At 37.9% G+C, this 26,027-nt stretch overlaps 1 protein-coding gene across 12 annotated transcripts in view; it reads right to left on the bottom strand.

Moving 5' to 3' along the window:
• Window positions 1–26,027, bottom strand: part of LOC129780236 (ras-specific guanine nucleotide-releasing factor 2-like) — a 536,608-nt gene that overhangs the window by 376,399 nt on the left and 134,182 nt on the right. For 11 of the 12 annotated variants that reach the window (XM_055788276.1, XM_055788280.1, XM_055788278.1 and 8 more), the window contains exon 17: window positions 24,826–24,846. The exons of the other annotated variant lie outside the window; for it this stretch is intronic. In XM_055788276.1, coding sequence (XP_055644251.1) covers window positions 24,826–24,846 — 21 coding nt within the window. The remainder of the gene's footprint in view (window positions 1–24,825; window positions 24,847–26,027) is intronic. 12 annotated transcript variants of the gene reach the window in all.

Genomic DNA, 26,027 nt, shown 5'->3' with positions numbered 1-26,027 from the left:
CTCACTCCCGACATTCTTCCAAAAATGGAAGTAAAAGTGACGAACCAGCCAAATGAGTTGAAAATCACTATAATACAGATAAAAAAAAAATGAGAACTACATTTGAATTACAACATAATCGGCAAAAATCTATCAACACTACTCACTATCGTTTTTGTTTGACAATTGCTCAGCGTGAGCACGTAGAATTCGTTCATCAATATTTAAATTTCTCCCGTGTTCCATCAGTTCTCATCATCGTTACAGTTTACTGTGATTGCTTGGTAAGTGTTTCGCAGTTGACTATAAAATATAGTCAAATTATTGTAATTTCCGTTCAAAAAATCACAAAATAAAGTGTCCGAAATTTGAATTCAATCTGTCTGAATCTGTCTGATTTAGTGTTCGAAGTTTGATTTTATTCGCTTCATTTGAAAAGCACTTTATTCGATTTTTTTTATGTTTTCAATCAAATAGGTACCAAAGTAGAGAGCTTAAAAGCATTTTGAACTAATTTATGAAAACATCAACCAAATAATACCTGTGCATAAAGTATAGACCTGTTTTCTGCATCATATGCATTAAGCGTCCGAAATATGATTCAGTACGGTATACGACTGCTCTCTGGACATTTTTACTACATAAATAATCGAAATAAGCCACAATACAATTGTCATCTGTTAAAAAAAAACAGTTGAACGATTTCATGAGCATTTCGGCTCAAATTATCATGCAACCGTGAGTACTTTGAAGATTGTTTTGTTTCTTCCATATACATTCTATATTGAAGGCAAATAATTACGACACGATATTTTGCTTGCCAATACAGATATACTGCTCCACCTCTAGCCCACATCAAACGAGAAGTCCAATGTCGGCCCGAGGAAATCGGCGCAGGCCAGGCAAAAAACCGACACGGTGATCAACATACTAAAAAACCTAGGCTTGAGTATCAATCAATCGATAAAAGTTAAATGTAGGTCACATGTTGAAATTTGGTTATTTTGAGATAAACGGTTGGTAATGCTCGCACTTGGTACAGGTAATAGGTAATTAAAATTAAATAATTAAAATTTTCCACTACTTTGTAATTTCATGTTCACAAAATTCCAGTTTGTGTACGAATTCCTTCTAATAACCGAAACTTGGTTATTTTCGAGTGAAGAGTACGTTCCGTTTTAACGTTCCATTCGGATGAATGTTATAGAATCATTTACACGGCAATGGGCAATAACGATCGACGTTATCGAAAAAGATTCGGTGAACGAAGTAATAGAATATCTCAAGAATAGTCATCCCACGCAGATATGTATAATATAAATTAACTCAACTTTGATTCCCGGCAAATCCACTGATTATGCAAATCTTGGTAGACTTCACGAAGGCAGAAAGGCCAGATGACAACGTAAAGACAACTACTGCCTCTTTGATTATTTATCTCCTATTTTACCCCTCTGCAGTGTGTCGTAAATGTGTAGTTTTCTTGCCGAAGCTCAAAATTCATCCCAACAATTTGCTCCCACTGTACACATCCGAAGGCTCACGCTGCGCTCGAAGTTCTTCATCCGTCAGCATCTTAATGAAAGTGGCACAAAGCTTCCCCGCCTTTCCCGAGCCCCGCAACAAATCAGTCGTTGCAGTTCGTTTATTGCTCCTGTCGACAGAAAGGTAAAGCGGGAAACTCATAAACAAGCCTTAACTTGTGGAAAACAAACATTCCCGATGTAGAACAACTTATTTTAGGTCGAACTTTACGTCGCCAGATGGCCTTGGGTGGAGGCGCGATGGAGATTTCCGTTAATTCCTTCCGTATTTTATACAGACGACGTGGAAGTTGAAAATTTGCTACTGGTAACTAAGTTAATTAGATTCGGGCGCCTGTCGCAAACAAGGAAAGGCAAAGAAGTAGCCATTACTTGCATTGTGCAGGAAGCACTGCTTCACTGAACTTAAACGAAATTTCTATAGGCTCTTCTCAACCAGGAATAAATCAATTCATTTAAAACTATGTCTCAATTATGCCAATAACAGAAGACTATTTCGAACGAATGAAATGAAGGGAAACAACCCACTTGATGAGAGGTTGTCATCGTTTTCGTTGCGGCTCGTTAACGCACAGAATGAACCACTCAGAACCGAATCATCAATTGCCACCACAAGATTGAACAATTTCCACGGAAACAACTGGGAAACTTGCAAAATGATTTGCCAGAGACAACGAGATAACTTTTAGCAAGCGGAGGAGGCGTTAGATGGGATTGTACAAACATGCGCTCGTCCCGAATGAAGGTGAAAGGCTGTTCCCTAATACGTGTCACGTTCATGTGGCGGTGCGTGTGTGTGTCACAAGTTCTAGGAAAACGGGGTATCGGAAATGGCCTCTCGGCTTAAACACAGCCCAAACTGTTTTGAATCGCAGAAAATTGCAGCAATTAAATTGCGACGACAAACTTCCATCTTAACGTGCAGACAACGGTACGGATGACATCCAGCGGTTCAAAAGTAAAGAGAAGTACAGTGTAATACTTTGGGCGCGACCACATGCCATTACAGTTTAAATGAAGATTATCAAACTTCGAGAAACTTGATAACAAGTTTCACCGAATGTGACGTCGTTATAGCGGTTTGTGTTGCCATATAGATGTTTCGAAATGGTTTCATGTTGCTGTATTTGGTACCTCTTTCGTGAGAGTTATCTGGAATTATACCATACGAAATGTAAGAATGTAATCGTCATGAGAATCGTTATAAATAAGTTTTCACGAGAAACGTTTATAAGTTGGATGAACAAATCTCGCATACAGTGATTCTTCTGAATCCGGACGCTTTTTTATCCGAACACTTTTTCATTACATTCAATATTATGCCAAAACCATGACATTTTTTGCATGTTGAATTGATGTGACTGATAGTTAATTTAGTTTAGTGTCAAACATGGTACCTAGCTGTTAAAAAAAAAGCCAAAAAAAATAAAAAAAAACAAAAACCAATGTGAATTTCACAAAGCAATGTCCGGAATAAAAAGTACGTTCAGAAAATGATTTTAAATTCGGACGGTCAAAAGTTGACGATTAAATTTCTCATTGAAGGAGTTGTATAAGGGTATGTTAGATGCCTTAGTATGGAGTGTGGAGCAAATATTTTCGATCCGGGAAACCGCAAAACTTTTCGGTATACAGGACGGGGTCGATTATATGACCCGTTTTTAAATTCCACTAAACAGTGGCACATCGAAAATAGCGTTACAGATGTTTTCAAGGAGATGAACTAAGACATTACTCTGGAACTGATCCGGGCCAATTGGGGAATACCGGTTAGCTGTCAAGCATATACTTAGGAAATCGAGCTTGACTCATTCCAGTTGTATCCCGGGATTTTTTTTTCTGTATTATAGTGACTTTCAACACATTTGTCGGGAGTGAGAATTGAACTCGTGGCCTAGAGCGTGAGAGGTACGGAAGTAATCCGCCGCTCGTTTTCGATCACACTACGGAGTTAATTTATTACAACTATCGCAAACCCTGCTTTTCGTCAATGAACCGTTTCTTTCTAAGCATAGATTGGAATGAAATTTTGAACGATAATGACATAAACAAAGCTACATCATCCATGTCAAATATTTTGCCTTACGCAATTGAGCGATTCGTTCCCAAAAGGATGACTAGTAAAACACCCTTTCCACCGTGGACAAATCGTAATTTAAAACAACTAAAGTTAATCAAAAGATCCAACCTGATTTTTTTTCTCAATATCGCTGTGACTATTGGAGAAAGTGGTATTCAGTTTCGAACAAAAATTACAAACGATTAAACAATGTTTTGTATGTCGCTTACCAAAATCGTACTCAAATGAACTTACGTGTCAACCCAAGAGGTTTCTGGAAATATGTTAACAGCCAGAGAAAAGAGGTCGGTTTGCCTACTACGATGATGCGCGATAGTGATGTGGCTGCCACCATAGAAGGTATCTGAAGGAGTTTTTCCGAGAACAATTTAGCGGAGTCTTTGTCAACGAAAACCTTAGTAGCGATCAAGTATCTGCAGCTATTAACAACGTACCCAGCCTATCACCTGTCAGAGATTATCCCGTAATAAATGCAGCTATTGTACACGATGCCTGTAAAAAATTGAAAAAATCTTCAAATCTCGGACCTGATAATATCCTGTCTATTATCTTGAAGATGTGCTCTAGCAGCCTATCGATACCGTTGAGTAACTTATTCCGCCGCTCCATTCTCTGCGGAAGATTTCCGAAAGCATGGAAAAAATCATTCGTCCTCCCAGTCTTTAAGAAGGACTGCAAAAAGAACGTCAGAAACTACAGAGGAACTGCCTCCCTATGCGATATCTCCAAGCTATTCGAGATAATCATTCTGGACTTCATTTCGCATGCGTGCAACAACTACATTGCTGAAGAACAACATCGTACATCATACGCTTGGGGGCCTCCGTAGCCACATTGCTTGCGCGTTCGCTTAGTAAGCGATCGATCGTGAGTTCGAAACTCAGGGCCTTCATTGACCATCTTTGTGTTGTTATAGAATAACTACGTCCACGCAACAATCATCAGCGATGGAGATCGATCCACGGTCGAAATATGATCGATTCATCCATACAACTGATCTGCTCTGCAAGATACATCGGGCTGCTGTTTTATAAATAACTCAACAATGATCAATCAACTGTCTCCGCTGTCCGGTCTAACTTGATAATGGAAGAACAGATAGAAAACTCTTACGCCTAAATGGGCTGCTACTGTGTAAATGTGTACCATATGGCATGGTATAGAAGGAAATACTCTAACGCCGAAAAATGGCAACTGTGTAATGTGCTAATTATAGATATGATAAATATGTGACATGTACACGATTAAAATTCTGCTCTGTTACAGCTAAAATGCCAATAAGCCTAAAATAAATAAATGGGACATAAAAAAAAATCATACGCTTTTTAGAATCCAGGACACAAAATGATGCGGTGCATACAGATTTCTCTGCAGCGTTTGATATGATTAACCATGACATCGCAGTTGCCAAGCTTCATCGTTTTGGATTCAACGGCCCTCTTTTGAAATGGCTTCATTCCTACCTCACTGACCATGTTATGTCAGTGCATCTGCTTTTTTTCGAGTTACGTCTGGTGTTCCCAAAGGTAACCACCTTCGTCCTTACCTGTTTTTGTTGTATCTCAACGATGTAAATTTTAATTTGAAGTGTCTCAAACTCTCGTATGCAGAACTTCATAATCTTGATTTCATAATCTTGAAAATACAAAATGGCGGCAGCTATGAAATGGCGGATTTCATATTTTCTCTAAACCCCATCAATATGGGTATCAAACTAAAGGGCTTGACTAGTAGAACACAGTTATTCATGAAAAATTCAAATCCAACATGGCGGCCGTTACAAAATGGTGAATAACATATTTTCTCAGAACCCCATCAATATGGGTATCAAACGAAAGGGATTGACTAGTAGAACACAGTTGTTTTAGAAACATTCAAATCCAAAATGGGCGCCAACACACAATGGCGCTATACATATATATTTTTTCCAAATCTTATCACTATGAGTATCAAATAAAAGGGCTTGATTAGTGGAATACAATTATTGATGAAAATGTAAATCCAAGATGGCGCCGACTACAAAATGCTGGATCACATATTTTCTCAGAACCTAATCAATATGAGTATCAAATTGAAGGGCTTGATTAGTAGAATACAATTATTGATGAAAAATGTAAATCCAAGATGGCAGTCGCTACAAAATGGTGGAACACATATTTTCTTAGAACTCCATCAATACGGGTATCAAACGAAAGGGAGTGACTAGTAAAACACAGTTATTTATGAAGAATACAAATCCAAAATGGCCGCCACCACAAAATGGTGCCAAAATTGCATCGAAATGTGTATCAAATGAAAGGGCTTGACTATTAGAACACAGTTATTTACGAAAAAGGCAAATCCAAAATGGGCCACGTCAGATTTCCATTACCTATCGTTAGTTGTTTCGTTGCATGCCCCACGATTTTATTTTAGTCTCATCAATGCCCTAGATTAATGAAGAAAGGGGTGTGGTAATTACTATCTTTGTGTACGGTGTTTTTAGCTTTTAGTACATCATCTGTATTGTTATTATGTTTAATCATAATGAAACAGTTGAACTTAAAAAGTGTTTTTTAATTATTTTATTTTTAAGTTTATAGTACATTATCTGTATCATTAGTATATTTCTCTACAATAAAATCATTCATCAATTTCTTCAAAATTTTGGATTTGCATTTTTCATGAATAACCGTGTTCTACTAGACAATCTCTTTCGTTTGATACCCATATTAATGGGGTTTTGAGAATATATGCAATCCCCCATTTTGTAGAGGCTGCCATTTTGGGTTTATATTTTTCATCAATAACTGTATTCTACTTGTCAAGCTCTTTCATTTGTTACCCATATTGATGAGGTTTTGAAAAAAAATATGACGCCATCTTGTAGTGGCGGCCATTTTAGATTTCCCTTTTGGATTCCGATGAATAATATAGAAATAATATAGAAATATAGAAAATATAGAAAATATGTAATCCGCCATTTTGTAGCGGAGGCCATCTTGGTTTTACATTTTTCATCGATAACTCTGTTCTGCTAGTCAAACCCTTTCGTTTGATACCCATATTGATGGGGTTCTGGAAGAATATGTAATCCGCCATTTTGTAGCGACCGCCATTTTGGATTTACATTTTTCATAAATTTCTGTATTCTACTAATCAAGCCCTTCCATTTGATACCCATATTGATAGGATTTTGAAAATATATATGATTGGCGCCATCTTGTAGTAGTCATCTTGTGAAAATACAATATATAATTGAATTAATGAAAAACTTTTGTATAAAACCCGTTTCCATTTAGTCCCGCTACTTTTGACGCACCCGTTAATAAGTTGTACCATAATTAATAAATAATTTCTCTCAAAGAATTGCAAAAAAATACAGGTGTCCGGATTTAAAAGCAAAAGTGTCCGAATTTCAAAGCATTATTGAAATAGTGTCCGGATTTAAAATCACGACTCGATGAAAGAAATTTCAAATTTTGAACAAATATAACATGATTTTGTGGAGTTCTGTGATTCATAACGTAGATGAAGGCCTTCTAATTCCATAGGAACGCTAATTTTTAGTGGTATGATATGTCAATATTTTTGAGTAGTTGAAGTTATATTCGTAAACGTCCGGATTTCGATGCCTTACTATATGTGGGTTCTCTCCGGAACGGGCAACGGGTTTCAGAGAAAAAAAAAGCATTCGCCGAATTTCCGAGCATTTGCTTATTATGTCTCTGTGTCGGCAAACCCTTGCATGATCATTATATAGAAGTTTTCGTTGTTGTTGGATGGTTTCCGACCATTTACGGTAGATGTTCTGCTCGATTATTTACTTTTAAGACACGGGATAAAATGTTGTGAAACAAAAAAATACTGCTTTTTTTTTTTGGTAATGCCAGGAATAAATCACCCATTTGACGAATTTCATGACAATTCGACTGGCCATTGACAGCAATATCTCAAATGACAGTGAAACGTTGGGGGTGTAAACCAGTGCTGAAAATATTCACGTTCACGACATTCAAATTCGGCGAATTTCTGTCTTCCTTGTATTGATAACCTACTACTCAAGCGAGAGTCGATAAATAAAGGGTGTGTCACATCAAATTGCATCACGGAAAAAACGCTGTAGAAATTCGCCCAGTAGACCGATCCTTTTGAAAATTTTAGACAGTAAAATAAAAACTATTAAACAATTTTTGGCATTTTCTTTTTATTCATACTTCAAGCCCAAGCCCGTATGCTCGCACCTTCCTCTTTACCCCGTCCATAAGGTTCTGTACAACGTCAGGTTGTAGTTTTTTTTTAACAGAAATTCATTTTCTCTTGAAGTCCGCCTCCGATTTGACAACTTTTGGGTTCTTCCGGAGGGCCTGCTTCATAATCGCCCAATATTTCTCTATTGGACGAAGCTCCGGCGCGTTTTTTTTTTTTTATCTTCGCTTATTTTTCGTCGGCCTATTTCCGCCACTTCAGTGCCAATCACCGACATCAGGGAGGCGACTCCACCTGTTCCTACCTATCAGACTCAACAACTCATGAGCCGGGCCAACTTCTTTTACTTCCCCTCCGAAGGAAGACGTAACCAGAGATTTTTCGCCTCAGAAAATCTCAACGACGCCAGCTGGGATTGAACCCAGGCCGATCGGATTGTGAGGCTGTTACGTTAACCGCACAACCACTGGCGCCGTCGTCCGGCGCGTTGGGCGGGTTCATTTCCTTTGGCACGAAGGTGACCCCGTTGGCTTTGTACCACTCCAACACGTCCTTTGAATAATGGCACGAAGCGAGATCCGGCCAGAAGATGGTCGGGCCCTCGTGCTGCTTCAATAGTGGTAGTAAGCGCTTCTGTAGGCACTCCTTAAGGTAAACCTGCCCGTTTACCGTGCCGGTCATCACGAAGGGGGCGCTCCGCTTTCCGCAAGAGCAGATCGCTTGCCACACCATGTACTTTTTGGCAAACTTGGATAGTTTCTGCTTGCGAATCTCCTCCGGAACGCTGAATTTGTCCTCTGCGGAGAAGAACAACAGGCCCGGCAGCTGACGAAAGTCCGCTTTGACGTAGGTTTCGTGGTCCATTAACAGGCAATGCGGCTTCGTCAGCATTTCGGTGTACAGCTTCCGGGCTCGCGTCTTCCCCACCATGTTTTGCCTTTCGTCGCGGTTAGGAACCTTCTGAACCTTGTATGTACGCAGGCCCTCCCGCTGCTCTTCCGCTGGACGAATGAACTTGACAAATTCAGCTTATTGGCGACATCCCGGACCGAACTTCTCTGATCACGTCTAAACTGCTTAACTACGCGCTTGTGATCTTTTTCACTGACGGAGCATCCATTTTTGCCGTTCTTCACCTTCCGGTCGATGGTTAGGTTCTCGAAGTATCGTTTTAGTACTCTGCTGACCGTGGATTGGACGATTCCCAGCATCTTACCGATGTCCCAATGTGACAACTCCGGATTCTCGAAATGAGTGCGCAGGATTAATTCACGACGCTCTTTTTCGTTCGACGACATTTTTCCAAATTTACGAAAAATTGACAGTGAAGCATGGCCAACGTGATCTATACACTCTTATCTGATTATAAGCGAAAGCTGAAGATATAATTCCTAAAAATTAAATTTCTACAGCGTTTTTTCCGTGCTGCAATTTGATGTGACACACCCTTTATGAAACAACACTATCAATGGACCCCAGTGGAATGAACATCAACATCAGCTTGCCATGAAGTTCATTTTTCATTTGCATCTTCCTTTTCGTCATGGTATTCGTAAGGTCGAAAATGAAGATCATTGCGTGTTAGTGAAAATCATAGCATAAAGTTCAGCGTAACCAATTGAGAGTGAAATCGATTAATGGTAAAGGATGACAATTCATCACACAAAATTCTTGTTTTTGGCGACTTCGGCAATGTATGGATAGAATAACTTTTGCTACGTTTTATAAATCTGCTCTAGATTGCCCTCAAATGGCATACACCACCATTTATATGTGCAATAGGTGACACGTTTTCAATAGAAATTCACTGCAAGCGATGAAGATCAACTTAACGTTTGTGATAATCACTTGAAATTATTGACAGTAATGAAAGTGCCTGAATGCAGGCTTTTCGAAATTCGTTCATGCTGTTTTCGATCAATATACCAGACAAAGTTCACGCGTCTCTACTCTTGTGTTATACTCATTATGACAGATATGGTGTTGAGTTTCAACAGAAGAGAATTCATCCGATAGTGAGAAAAATCTAATTCCTTCATTCGTGAATAAATTTTGATAATTTATGACACTGGTGTAAACACACTGGTCATTTAAGCAACTTTGCATACATGAAATATTTAAAAACAAATTAGACTACTTTTTTAATAGCACAACCGGTTTTTCATGATTTGCATACCAATCGAATTGGAAATTTTCTAAGATTTGTTCTATATGCTATACATTACAATCCCATAGTCTGTATATGGTTTAAATTGATGAAAATTGGAAGCGATTATTCTGCTCATTTTGTATTTTATGTTTCCCCTCGATCTGTGAACGTTAGCGAATATTCCACTTGAAATGCATCTGGCATTCCAATTAACTGAACCACCCGAGCTTGCCATGGCCTTGTATGTGTTGCTTGTTTTCGTCGTGCGAAACATAGAACTTGTTCATTTCCTGTACATGTGAATAACACACCTTCTATACTTTTAGTTGCCATTCGTATTTGCTCTCGTGCGCATCGGCTCTGTTCTGATGCAACAAGCTCCTAGCTTTGTTGGCGGTTTTGACCGAGAGTCGATAAACGATTTTCATAAACGGTCATTCTCGCGATGTTTCATTTTTATCGCTGCAGCTGTGTGCATCTGTTAGATGCGTGTTTGATACTTGTTGAATGGCGATGCACGGAAGATGCCTTTCGTTAAATACTCAGTGCAATGCGTGCATTGATATAAAGAAACAAATTGCGACATATGGCAAATTAGTGTATTGTTCTCGCAAAACAAGAAGGAATCGTTGCTTCTCGAAATAATGCTACAAAACCACGCAAGCCATTAAACCTTTTCAGGGTCCTGGAACTTTTTACTAAAGAGTTATTTATGAAATTTCGACGAATTCGCAAATAATATCCGAAATGTTAAACCAACAAACCAAAAACCAAAACAAGATTGCGTAGTCCTACGTTCTGAGCGGTCGTGTCTCGGATACAATCCCTCGAATTTTTTTCTCAATTTTTTACATAAATTTAAAACACAAAAATCATAATACCTACAAAATTCAGATCAAACAATAATCTAGGAAATTGTTTAAATTCTCATTAAAAAGTAAACTGAAAAAAAAATTATTTAAAAAATTGCAATTCATTTTTCTTAAAAACGTATTATTTTAAAAATGCTCAAAAAATTATGCGATTAGCTGTTAAAATTTCCAACAAGTCATGCATATATCGGAAGATGGGCACTTTTACAGGGAAAAAGGTTTTCTAACAACAACTTTTTCATGTTTTCTTTGAAAAAAAAACAAGTGATACTAATTTTGTTTAACGTCAAGATATAGCGATATTTTGTATTTGACAACGTATGTATAGTGGAGGCGATCTGGCGTAGTGGTAACATCCATGCCTCTCACGCTAAAGGTCACGAGTTCAATTCTCACTCCCGACATTCTTCCAAAAATGGAAGTAAAAGTGACGAACCAGCCAAATGACTTAAAAGTCACATACAGATAAAAAAAACCTATGTATGAAAAATAATGCTTTACTATAAACATTGTTGCGTGAATTCTCGCGTTTGATCTTGAATTCTCGCCGTGATCTTTTTCGCAGAATCCCACAAGGAGAGCCCAGGATTTTTGTAGACTGCTTGAATCATCTTTGCTCGTAGGTTACGGTCATATGTTCCTCCCCTACGCCTGAATGGCTTCGCCCGATCCAACTTAAGGGTCTCTCGGTAACGTTTGTGTACGGTGTTTGTAGTGGATTTTGATTTTTTTCGGTTTTCAACGCGAGTATGCAAAAGTTATTCCCGCCTTTCGCTTTCTATAGACGATAACTTTTGAATGTGTACTTCAATCTTGATGAAATTTTAAAACTGAATAAAGAAACCATCCGGATCAAAACACTGTCAATCGTTTCTCGATGTGTAAAAATGAACAACCAAATTCTAATTGGAACACACTTTGCATGATTATTGCGGCAAATTTCCGGAGAGTTCTACTCGATTTGCAGTTCAACGTGACGCAATCAAGTCCATTTTTTGAGTATTTGGTAAGGACTTTCGTCAAATTGAACATTTGTCTTGAGCTGAATGTTTTGGTTCTCGTTCTTCTTTCTCGTTTACATAATGATGTCTCCCCTAAAAGCAGTAATTTTGCCCTTTTATGTTGTTATACCAGCGCAAATAAGGTACTCAGAATAAAAGGGGTTTGAGTGACTTGATCGATTTCTCTTCATCATCTTTTTCTATAGTAAATAACTCAACTGCAAAAACGTTCCAATTTGAGTTTGCTATAGAATCCGATAGATGATGTTTGAACTATCTTCCACATTGTCAAATACAGCTGGGAATGTGTTTGCAGCTGAGTCAGAATGAAAGGGGTGTAAGTGACATCATTGATTTCTCTATATCGACTCTCTCTTTTGGTCATAACTTAGCTGCAATGACGAGAGCCCCTCAATTGATATTGACGATTTGATTTTTGTTGACATAGCTTTACGTATTTCGAGAACATATTGAGGGTACAAATCGAAAAACTAAATCGATCGCTTCAGTTAGTTTTGATGATACCCCAATACAATTGGATTGGGCGGAATTCCGAACAGTTTGGGTGGTTCATCTTTTTCTCAATGACGTTGCGATACCACCGTTGCGCATTCTTACTGTAGTGGGGACTCGCCACATATGGCCAAAATTTAACGGGATTCCGTTGGGACCTAATGAACGGCAATACACTTTTTCTTTTCAAGAATTCGTTGATGTAGATCCGTTTATATTGTTGGTTGTGATGAAAGTCGGAATCCTCCGACCACAGCTTTTGTACAGAATAAGTTCTCTTTTGTTCGGTTTACTCCCATTGCGATGCAATTAAAGGGTGTGTCACATCAAATTGCATTACGGAAAAAACGCTGTAGAAATTTAATTTTTAGGAATTATATCTTCAGCTTTCGCTTATAATCAGATAAGAGTGTATAGATCACGTTGGCCATGCTTCACTGTAAATTTTTCGTAAATTTGGAAAAATGTCGTCGAACGAAAAAGAGCGTCGTGAATTAATCCTGCGCACTCATTTCGAGAATCCGGAGTTGTCACATCGGGACATCGGTAAGATGCTGGGAATCGTCCAATCCGCGGTCAGCAGAGTACTAAAACGATACTTCAAGAACCTAACCATCGACCGGAAGGTGAAGAACGGCAAAAATGGATGCTCCGTCAGTGAAAAAGATCACAAGCGCATAGTTAAGCAGTTTAGACGTGATCCGAGAAGTTCGGTCCGGGATGTCGCCAATAAGCTGAATTTGTCAAGTTCATTCGTCCAGCGGACCAAGCAGCGGAAGGGCCTGCGTACATACAAGGTTCAGAAGGCTCCTAACCGCGACGAAAGGCAAAACATGGTGGGGAAGACGCGAGCCCGGAAGCTGTACACCGAAATGCTGACGAAGCCGCATTGCCTGGTAATGGACGACGAAACCTACGTCAAAGCGAACTTTCGTCAGCAGCCGGGCCTGTTGTTCTTCTCCGCAGAGGACAAATTCAGCGTTCCGGAGGAGATTCGCAAGCAGAAACTATCCAAGTTTGCCAAAAAGTACATGGTGTGGCAAGCGATCTGCTCTTGCGGAAAGCGGAGCGCCCCCTTCGTGATGACCGGCACGGTAAACGGGCAGGTTTACCTTAAGGAGTGCCTACAGAAGCGCTTACTACCACTATTGAAGCAGCACGAGGGCCCGACCATCTTCTGGCCGGATCTCGCTTCGTGCCATTATTCAAAGGACGTGTTGGAGTGGTACGAAGCCAACGGGGTCACCTTCGTGCCAAAGGAAATGAACCCGCCCAACGCGCCGGAGCTTCGCCCAATAGAGAAATATTGGGCGATTATGAAGCAGGCCCACCGGAAGAACCCAAAAGTTGTCAAATCGGAGGCGGACTTCAAGAGAAAATTGATTTCTGTTAAAAAAAAAACTACAACCTGACGTTGTACAGAACCTTATGGACGGGATAAAGAGGAAGGTGCGAGCATATGGACTTGGGCTCGAAGTATGAATAAAAAGAAAATGCCAAAAGTTGTTTAATAGTTTTTATTTTACTGTCTAAAATTTTCAAAAGGATCGGTCTACTGGGCGAATTTCTACAGCGTTTTTTCCGTGATGCAATTTGATGTGACACACCCTTTAAGGAAATTCCAACTTTTTCCAAAGTATTAGCGTAAGATTTCAAAAAGAAATATCTATAGATAAATTTCTGTTAAAAATTTTGAACCCGTCCACTGGGAGCGCTATATTGGACAAAAAAGTAACCGATTGTAAATTGGTAGAACTTTACACGCAACGTTTTCGATATCCAATGATGAAACATTTCGAAAAAAAAAAACATAATATCAACTGAGAACGGAGTGGCTCTAAAAACGACATACTCGAAAACAGGAATCGTGAGCTGAATAAGGTCCTCAAAATACTGTTTCTATAGTTATACACTAGTCAAAAAAATTAATTATTAATTGTGATGACTGATAAAAATTATTTTTCGGAAACATTTGTTGTGTAACATAGAACTTTTTGAAACTATTCCAGACGGTATATTCAGTTAATAAAATCCCGAAATGATATGGACGTCTAATAAAGTACAATCAATAATAACGGAAACAAAGTTTGAATTTTCTACAACTGAAGTATTTTTTGGTTTTAACTTGATATGTCGATCATTAGAATCAGTCCAGTAGTTCTAAAGTTATGAATTTTTGAAAAAAATCATTTTAGAAAAAAAGTGAAAAAAGTGATTTTTTGAACCACCCTAAGACTAAAATGGTAACCCTAACGAAAAAATTAAAAAGTATGGGTCTAATTGTTTGCGATGAAGAACAAATTTACCACTTTTCACGAAAATCTAAGTACCACTATGTCATGCCAAACCGATATAGTGGTTCTCAGATTTTCGTGAAAAGTGTGGTAGTTTTGTTCTTTATCGCAACACATTAGACCCGTTTTTTTATCTTTACAGTAGGGTGACCATTTCCATTTTAGGGTTGTCCAAAAAAATCAACTTTTTCCTCTTTTTTCCAAAAATGCCTTTTTTCAAAAATTCATAACATTTGAACTACTAGACCGATTCAGATGATCGACATATCAAATTAAAGCCAATCGCCTGGTCTTTTTTTTTGGAAAAATACTACACCTACAGTAAATTCGAATTCTGTTCTTGTTATTATTGATTGTATTCGTGTTTTATTGTTTTCATGATCTCGGAACCAAGAGTGCTATATTTTTTATATTTATTCTGAAAAGCTGAGTATTTTTCACATAACATATGTCAAAACCAGAGAGGCGTTTCTTTTCGTTTCTGAGTTATGATCCTCGGCTTCCCAGGAAAAAATATAGCCCTTTGGTCCCGAGATCATGAAAATAATAAAAAAAACGAATACAACAAATAATAACGAGAGCAGAATTCAAATTTTCTGCAGGTGTAGATTTTCTTCAAAAAAGACTAGGTGATTTGCTTTAATTTGATATATCGATCATCTTAATCGGTTTAGTAGTTTAAAAGTTTTGAACTTTTGAAAAAAGTCATTTTTGGAAAAAAAAAAAAAAAAAGAGGGGAAAAAGTTGATTTTTCGGACAACCCTAAAATGGAAATGGTCACCCGAATAAAAAATAAAAAAAAACGGGTCAAACGTTTTGCGATAAAGTTCTGGATCATATTTCGGACAATATCATATGTCGGACACTTTGTTCTAATATCTTGGAATGCTTAATGCACTGATGATATAACTATAATATTAATATCACAATTGCTTTTTTAGAGTAATCCCTTGGTTTCACTATCATTTCATATGAGAGCTACATTTGAATTATAACATAATCGGCAAAAAGCTGACAACACTACTCATTATCGTTTGTGTTTGACGTTTGCTTAGCGTGAGCACGTAGAATTTACCCGTTCATAAATATTTAAATTTCTCCCGTGTTCCATCAGTTCTCATCATCGTTAACAGTTTACTGTGATTGCTTGGTAAGTGTTTCGCAGTTGATTATAAAATATAATCAAGTGTAATGTAATTTTCGTTCAAAAAATTACAAAATAAAGTGTTCGAAATTTGAATTCAATCTGTCCGAAATTTGATTTAGTGTCCGAAGTTTGATTCTTATTCGCTTCATTTGAAAAGCATTTTATTCGATGATTTTTTTATGTTTTCAATCAAATAGATACCAAAGTAGAAAGCTTAGAAGCTTATTGAACTATTTTATTGAAAATATTAATCAAATAATGCCTGTGCATAAAGCTTAGATCTGTTTTCTGTATCATATGCCTTAAGCGTCCGAAATATGATTCAAAACGGTACCCATTTTCACGGAAATCTGTGAACCACTATATCGGTTTGGCATGGAATGGCTGTATATACAGCTCAGCTGGTTCGCAGATTTTCGTCAAAAGTGGTAATTTCTTGCTTCATCGCAAAACATAAGACCCGTATTTTTTTAATTTTTTTTTCACTATGGTGCCCATTTCCATTTTAGGGTGGTCCGAAAAATATTTTTTTTCACTTTTTCCCAAACATGACTTTTTTCAAAAATTCATAACTTTTGAACCACTGAACCTATTCAGATGATCAATATATCAAATTGAAGCTAATAAGCTAGCCTTTTGTTAAAAAATACATACTCACGGAAAAAATGGAGTTTGTTTTCGTAATCATTGATTATAGTCGTTGTTTATTGTTTTCATGGCTTTAGACTAGAGGGCGCTATATTTTTTATATTTTCACTTGAAAGCTAAGGATTTTTTCCATAATAAATCTCGATATCATAGATGCTATTTTTTTTGTTTTTGTGGTATGATTTTTCAAAGTTAACAGATGGTTCGAAAAAAAAACAAATTTCCCCGCCTCTCACGCTAAAGGTCACGAGTTCAATTCTCACTCCCGACATTCTTACAAAAATGGAAGTGAAAGTGACGAACCAGCCAAATTGAGTTGAAAATCACTATAATACAGATAAAAAAAACAATTTTCCCCCCTTTTTACACTACATAATTTCGTAACCATTATAAATCTTAACCGAGAAAACTATGGAAAACTAATTCAATTAATAATTACAGAAACGAAAAACCTTAATTTTTCGCAAAAGTATTTTTTTCAAAGAAAACTAAATCATAAGCGTCAATTTGATATGTCGATCATCTGAATCGGTCCAGTTATGAACCATAACCACAACTACCATAACTACTGGACCGATTCAGACGATCGACATATCAAATTGAAGCTTATGATTTAGTTTGGAAATCTGAGAACCACTATATCAGTTTGATATATTATTATATAGGTATATATATTATATAGGTTGGTATATATTATTAATCGTGACATTCAAATGACAAATCCCAGATCTCGCACCCGGACAGGTTTTTTGTTTCCTTAGTCATCTGTCACTGCTCAAATGGGTAATGTCAATATTGCGCGGAGATAGGGGTTTCTAAGAACGAACGTAGAAAGCTAAAATTTGATAAAATTTATCCAAGGGAAAGAACAAAGAAAGGTCCAAAGAATCGCACCTACGAAAAGCAGTGAATACGTTCTAGGATTTCCCATTAGCAAATTTATATTCATGATATACAACATCGACAGCTTATTGGCCGGCTTATGAGCACAAGAATAAACATAAAATAACAATAAAAAGTGAAACAAAGATTTGAGCCCTTGGTGATCGGTAGGAAAAAGAAATGTGAAAATAAACGGGCTGTAGGAGGTAGATATCCTAGGTTTAAGTCGTATATATTAGCTGAACTTGGATAATCAAAATCACTTGCATTTTGAGAGTAAACGACTTCGCCTTGTTACTCTTCCGAAAACGCTAAGAGAACTTGCGACCCCAAAGGCCTTAGCTATAACCTGTCTAACCTAAAATAACCTAATATTCCTGAAGTCTATGATTGACGTTTTCTCTTTATCGATCTTTAGCAAGTTCCCGTTTATTTCTCCCCTTCGCCCCACGATTTTGGTAGCCACACCTTCCGTCGTTTTCAATTTAAAGTGCGTCTCCATCCAAAACTCAACGAAATAACGAATTTCATGGAGCCGCGTTGTCCTTCGTTCGTAAAACAATAACTTACTAGAAGTCCTTTAACACGTTGAGTGTAGGATTGGGCGATCTTGGATCGATATTTAGGAGATCGATCTTTTCGGTCTTTCGGATCGATTCTTTGTATCGAAAAAATCACAAAAATCGATCTATTTCTTCCGATTTTTTCGATTTTCGAAAAAAATTCAGTAGATTTTTCAGTGCACATCCATTTTAATATCACCAAAGACCTAAAAAAATCTATAAACATTATTTCAGCATTTGGATCGCTTCAAGAAGGTTACTGACAAAGTCAGTTTGATTCTTCTATGATTGACATCCGTACAAGTGCTGCCAGGATCACAACTTGCGGCAGCGCGAAGTACTGCAACAAGTGGCTCGTACGATCACTGAACTAGATCGAAAGGTTGTTTTATAGAACTGGTACTAAAATCAAGATTTATATTTAAAAAAAATAATAATTTGAAAAAAATGAATTTGTAATAATAAACTTCAATTGATTTATTTAATTGAATAGTCCCATAACGCTACAAGATGAATGCTCTGGAAAATGCAATTTTTCTGGGCCTGAAAGTTTTTTTGTAGCCTTCATACTGAAAACCAAAATGAACGAAAAGAATGAATGTTTAAAGAAAAGACGGCTCTCATATAGAATAAGTAAATAAATTGTAAAAAACGACATTTGATTTTTCAAAGATCGATTCGGCAAAGATCGATTCTTTGGTACCGATTTGGTTCAGTGGTTCGATCCCTACGCCGTTTAGAAAATCGATTCGTCAAAATCGATCTTTCTCCAAACATCACCCAATCCTAGTTGAGTGCCACGGTTTTATAACAACTCTATGGAAATTTTTAAACGTATTAGGGCAAACGTTTCTTATCGTAGTGAAAGGTATTTTTGTTCGAAAGGGAATACTTATAAGTGTATATGCTTATATTAGTTACCTTTATTATCATATGTTATGAAAACTTGAAAAGTTTTTTTTTACTTATTTTTTTTAATGGAACTCGGTGTTGTCTGCGAGGACCGCGGCAAAAATGGCAAAAGTTTCGCCATCCTCTTTTTAAAGAGCAAAGAAGAGGACTGATTTGAAAAATTGGAAAGAACAAGTTGTGTCGGATTGCAACATGAAGTGTTGAAAATCAGCTTGTTCAAAAGGTGATGGGTCGTGTTTGGGAAGAAGTTCGAGCTATACGCTATGATAAGAAGTGAAGCTGAAACAACGGTCTTAACGGGTGGCAACTAAAATTTTGGATTTTTTTCGAGCCCCCTATGCTCAATAACAAAGGATCTCAGAGAGAAATGAGAGTATGTATGTGTAAGTTCTCTCTCTCCTCTTTCTGCTATTATTTTTTTGTTTTGTTTATGCCTGCTCAGTTTTGCTCAGAATGCCGTCGGAACAAAAAGAATATGCGAGCGCGTTGTAGAATCCTACGAACTGCACAGATATCTCGACGAAAAGAACAACATTTTAAAATCGAAAATGTTGCGGCTTCCACTGCTTACCATATTCTAAGATCCCTAACAACTACTCGCAAGCAAGGTAGTGGAGGACCAGTAAAAATTATGAACGCAAAGGGACTTCGTTCTCTTTCTCGTGCCTTCAATAACAAGGATTCACTGAGCCAACGGGATGCCGCAAAAAAGATCAACTGTTCTCACCAGTACATCTGCAAAACATTGAAAAAAGTCAGGATAAAGCGCCCAAAGAAGACAAGAGACCCGGAATACAATGAGAAACGGATTTCGACGCTGAAATCCCAATGCCGCTGGTTGATAAAAAAAATGTTTAGTTTGGAATGACGAAAGAAAGCTCCCTCTTTCAAAAACGCACATTCGCGGGAATGATCTATACTAACTCATGGACAGTTTTCATGCGTTCACGAACATAAAATAAAAGTTTAAACATAAGTTTGAACAGTAAGTGATGCTGCACATTGCCATTTGCGAGAAATGATTTCCAAGCCATAGTACAAGTGCTCTGGTTTGGCTATTAATTTAAAAGATTTGTACCAGAGCGAATGTTTGAAGAAAACATTGATCTCGTTTCAACAAAAACATCATGCAGACGGATCGTTCCTGAATATCCATTCGATCCTATTTGTACCCAAAAAATGCAACATTACAAATTTGCTCCAGTGTCGCCGAATTGAAAATTTCTTCGGGATTTTGAGCTTCTTAGTGTACAAAAATAACTGGAGAGCTACGAATTGCAAACAATTGATTGGTAGAATCAATTCCGACATCAATTGGAAGCTTCGTCGAACAGCCGATTACGACCCTTTTTCAAATGTTCCCTTTTTTTCAACAATGGACAACGTATCTTTAATTTTAATAAATCAGATCTTTTTGGACTATGTTCGTTTTTTTTCTGAAAGCTTGAGAAAAAATTCCAAAATTTTAGTTGCTACCCGTTACAATAAGTATTCAACTCTCTACAACCCAACCCCACCTTTAGACGGGCTCCGCGGATTTGTTTTTAATTATTCAGACATTATTTTCAATGTTCATCCACACTAGCACGTCTTCAAAATACTTTCATCTATCATACACACACATTGGTTTTATGTTGGCTGGCTAGGAGTTTATTTGTGTCGAAATTAGGAACTTCGAGATAAAAGAGGAAAAAAAATTCGATTTCGGTCGCGCACTCCAAAGGAAAAAAAACACTTTTTGAACATTTCATTGGTAAGTTTATTTTGATTAGTATTTTACGTTCGATATCAAGTTTTGTTGTTATGGTAACAAAAAATTACAGTTTTTCGATAAAAATTACAGTTTTTCGATAAAAATCATAACCCACCTTGAGGCGGTGTTGGGCAGTTGAACGAAAAAAATCCGACTCCTGCTAAAGTGTAACCTACTGAAAATTAACATCTGATATCACTGTTTTGCAGAAATTGAGTTTATTTTTGTATTTTTATAGGTTTGTTTTCCAGCACCGTATGGGAACATGACGAAATTGATCCTGAAGATGACCTCGGGAGCGATGGTGTGTCAGGCCTTCTTGTAAGACCCGGAAAGTTAATTGGATCCGCTGACAAAACTGATCCGAATTCTACTAAAGGGCGAACACGAAATTATTGCGACACATTCAACAGGGCATAACTTTTTTATCATTGGGAAAAAATCAACCAAATTTTACACACTTTCTCACTGATGTGTATTGTCTACATGCTGTCAAACTCGAAGTCGTGTTTTTCGATTCAACGAAAATGGAGGTGAACCAACGCGAGTCGAGAGAACAAATTCTTTCCAAACACCTGGAATTTCCTGACCTGTCGCACCGGCAGTTGGAAAAAATGTTGAACATTCACCATTCAACCGTCTTCAGAGTGTTAAAACGGTTCCAGGAGCGGTTGACGTTGGACCACGGCAAAGGAACTGGAAGAAAACCGGGACCGGAGAACAAAGAGACGGAGGGAAAGGTGAAGCGGATGATTAAAGCAAATCCCAACGTTTCTAGCCGTGATTTGGCTGAAAAGATCGGCATGTCGCAGAGCTACGTCCAGAATGCAAAGAAGAGAGCTGGACTACATACATACAAGGTACAGAACTTCCCAAACCGCGATGAGCGGCAACAATCGACGGCTAAAACTCGGGCACGGAAGCTCTACGAGAAGATGCTGACAAAATATGGCTGCTGTGTGATGGACGACGAAACGTATATAAAAGCCGATTTTAAACAAATTCCGGGGTTGGAGTTTTTCACCGGCAAGAACAAGTTCGATGTGGACGACAAATTCAAGAAGAAGAAAATGTCGAAGTTCGCCTCCAAATATCTCGTTAGGCAGGCCATCTGCTCTTGCGGACTGAGGAGGGAGCCTTTCGTGACAAAGGACACAGTAAATGGCGAGATCTACAAATCTGAGTGCCTCGAGAAGCGCCTTGTCGTTCTTGCAGCAGCACGACGAAGCTCCGCCAGATTTGGCATCATGCCACTATTCTAAAAGTGTGGTATGAGGACAATTCTGTCCATTTTGTTCCAAAGGACATGAACCCGCCAAACTGTCCGGAGCTGCACCCGGTGGAGCAGTACTGGGCAATAATGAAGCGGGAACTTCGGAAGAGCAAGAAGACAGTCAAAGACGAGAAGGACATGTTGAGAAAATGGAAAAAAAAAACTGAGAAACTGGTACCGGATGACACTGTAAAGACTTTGATGGAGGGCATCAAGCGAAAATGCGTTCAATTTTACACTCAAGGCTCCATCGGTTAACTTTTCTTTTGATTTTTGAAGTGCATATATGTATAAAACTACCCTAAAATTTTGGTTTGATCCTAAACATTATAAGAAAATTGGCATGACATTTTCGGTGTCGCAATAATTTCGTGTTCGCCCTGATCAGAATCTAAATAAAATAAAATTAAAAATAATTGTCACACACTCACATAACACTCACGCGACGGTATGACAAAACCGTCATCCGTGGTCACTGACCACTGTCCGAGAACAATTCCCCAAAAACGCTGTGCCGAAAAACAATAGGACAATAAACTATAAATTATGCATGTAATCCACACGCACTCTCTCTTTCGCCAATAAATCATCATACGATATACAAGTGTTTATTTCATTCGGTGTGATCTCACAAAGTATTTTTCTATTCGCTTCGTCGTGTGGCACTACGCCTTCCAAAATTGAACTTTCCCACAGATCTCCTCCAACACTTAAATTACAAATGTTTCATCTCATTTCACACTTGGTGAAATTCAATTATCCGAGATCCCAAACCCTCTTTAACCACAGGTCATAAATTGTTTATCACCCACCAAACAATTTATGACCGCAGAAACAACATTCCCACCAAAGAAGTAAACATGATACTTGAACCGTGTGTACAATTCGTCACACGACGCAAGCGTCAGTGTTTTATTTCAATGACCCACTTGAGACATGCTTGTGCGTGCAAGGCGGAAACCCAATTGCAAGCACAAGAACATTTCTCCGTCCTCGTTTTATCTCTTTCACTTTCTACTTGTATCATTTCCCTGTGCGATGCTCCGCCCAGTAAATTACGTTACGTTTTGTGTAGAGTTAAGAAAATAAGTGTAAACTAGTATTTAAGCAGAGACATGGAAATAAACCCAAATCAATTAATTGACAGTCAGACCCAGAGTTTCTTTTAGATGCTACAGTCGTCTCAGTCGGCTGTTGAGCTCACGCGTTTCATCCGGTGACAAAGATCCGTTTCCGCTTAAGTGACGCGCGTACAATTGTACATTTCGGTGCGTTTCTGGTGCTGCATATTGCAGTGAAGAAAGTCCTTCGAAACCGGACTACAGTGTTTGCTTTAATTTCGTACACGCCCTTTAAATTTAAAAACATGAAAGAATCAGATGTTTTTTTGAAAACCTCATTTAAATACTCATTTACCGAACTTTCGGACTGAGGTTACGAAATCCTATCAAGCCCAGATGTTTTGCAAAACTCCCGGTCGCCCACGTATGATCACCACAAAGAAACCACCCACATCGAAGCGAGCGTATGTTCCACCCTTTGATGTGGGCATGATAGAATGGACCATTTCCCAGATACTCCGGAAAGATGACTTGCAAAAACCCGAGATGCACATCGGAAACGCAAGTCATATACTTTAAATGTGACATCAAGGCGGATTACTTGTTTTGTCATAAAAATATGATCTACTATAGTTTTTTCACATAAAATTAAAAAAATGGGTTTTAGAGGGTTAATAATACTCAGAAAATTATACTCGTAGAAAAATTTTCATATTCCAGTTCTCTTTTCAGGTAAACTAAGATGTTTTCGGATTAAGGATGAGCTATAAATGAAATCGGGGTAGAAAAAAATCAACATTGTGTAATGTTTATTTTCAATGATATATAAATAGAGAATGATACACATCACTTTTATGTGTTTATTATCAGAAGATCTGACAAAAAAAGAACCGCTACCGCTGAATCAGCCGAATCGATTCAAGAAATTGTGTCCGAACTTTCTTCGTTTTTCAGTGTGGTATCGGTTTAACTGCAGCAGTAATAGCTGACATCGTGTAAATATTTTCAGGCTATTATTCGTCGTAAATCCGATTAGGTCAAGGGCAATGCACCGTGACGATCAAAATGGATGGACAAAACTGTACTTCAAAAAGCTATAGTTCATCGAAAAGCATTGGAAGGCGAGATGTAAACGCAAAGGATTCAACATTATAAAACAAGTTTGTCAATCATTGTGTTCTGATCCGCAAAGATACAGTATTGACGAACTTACGTTGGATTTACAACCAGATGGCGCAGCGAGTAAAATGAGGATGTTTTGTTTTTTTTTTGGTATGAAATTCGTTCAAATTTTCTAGACAAATCGGAATTTATCTTCAAATTTCCCGGTTTCATGTATTCTTTCCACGCTGAAAAGGTTAGAAAATCATCATTTTACAATGTGCTATGTATATTACGAGGAATGACTTGTTATAAGTATTGTAACTATAATTTTTTTCAACTAAGTAAACGATGAATAGGATGTTTTGCGCTAAAAATACTGCAAATCCTTTTCGTATCGGCCCCTACATAATCAATTATATCAGCCAATTTGATATGATATCGATTTCATCGCAATTATCCATAGTATCAATAACCGGTGTGCATTATCAAACTTAAAATTTTCGAAGATTATATATGACTTTGGTCAAATCGCGTGTTCAAACCATCGTAAATATACAAAACTCCAACTTTCTTACCATATCCTGACGACATTCAATGGCTGAAATGAATCTAAATTGAAATAAAATGAATAATCACCACCGAATATTGCTTTTCAGTGCGTAAAATAAACAAACACCCTCATTTTTGTGGTTCTGAGTTCTAATGTAGATGTCGCATGAGCTGATTCAACTTTGCGTAAATTCGTCAATTGACCATTCGTTCGATTGAGCAAAACCTTTACCATCATCATAGCGCTCACAAATGAGAATGATATTATAATTACTTCGAGGCATTCGCCATCTGTTCACGGGTACACACTCACCAGTTTGGCTCCAATCCACCGCTATTCGTTTCGAATGGCAATGAGAAAGAAGTTTTGCAATCGTTCGAATGTGAAAAACAATTTTTCCCGCAGTTATATGGTGGCGTTCCATATTTTTTTCGTTTGTATCAATGTAAGCAGCAGGTTGTATTGCCAAGTTGTCATCAGAGGTTTTTTTTCAGTCATTCGAGATGATTGAAAAAAAATCACCCATCATGTGAAAGAAAATTGTCAACAGTGAATGGTGATTACGTGGCATTTTTTGTATTTGCATCCCGGAAGTAGATGAGCATTTTGAAGAGATAAGTTTTCATTGCATATATCCGGAAGGCGGTGGAATACGATGTGGGCGTGAATGTAGCATATACGCAATGTCGGCGTCAGTTTTATGCCGTGACAGCAATAGAACCGGCAGGATGAACGAATGTGATGTTAATACGAAAAGGATACGATCACATGTTGTCACAAGGGGGTAATGGAGCGCAGGAGGGTTATAAGCGTAAAGATAGCGTTTGCATGATAAATTTATTTATGATGTTTGAGGCGGTAGTGACGCAAAATCAAAATTTATTCGTTCGTTCGGTTGGGTAGGTTTTATCGTGTTTTTTTGTTTGTTTGTTTGTTCGCAGCGCGTTATCAAGTTTACAAGGGCGTGTGCGATCCGATATTAATTACAATGACGATGTGGTGAAGATATCGATGGGACACGGGGCAGAGATTTTTCAATTTATCAGAATGCCACATGTGGAGTTGGAAATCCATTCATATTCCCGCACAATGGAACGATTCCCAGAGGACTACCCGCGAAGGACATTCACACGGTTGCATACATACACACATACGTGAACACACAAACAAACGACCATTGCCACAGCAGGCAAAGCACATTCACGGGATAATAAAAAATAGGGTGCGATTACAACATGTGCCAATGAGACAGAGACAAAATACAGGATAAAAAGTTTTGATCCGTGCGATCGGTCCGGAGTTTTTCGCGGTCATTTATCGCAATTTATGTTCATTTGATTGTTAAGAGGTAGCACAGGATTAGTAATGTCCCGTTGAAATGATAAATCATCCATTGGACGGGTGATTGGTGCACATTTTCAGATTATGCAATTTTTCCCATATGTCATCATCACATCACCGACGAGTACATTTTCACATACACACATAGAGAGAGATGCAGAGTTGAAATGAAA

This window comes from Toxorhynchites rutilus, chromosome 3 (genome assembly GCF_029784135.1).
Source record: "Toxorhynchites rutilus septentrionalis strain SRP chromosome 3, ASM2978413v1, whole genome shotgun sequence".
NCBI lineage: Eukaryota > Metazoa > Arthropoda > Insecta > Diptera > Culicidae > Toxorhynchites > Toxorhynchites rutilus.
Note: the sequence above shows the minus strand (reverse complement) of the source record. Positions and strands in the feature narration are given on the sequence as shown.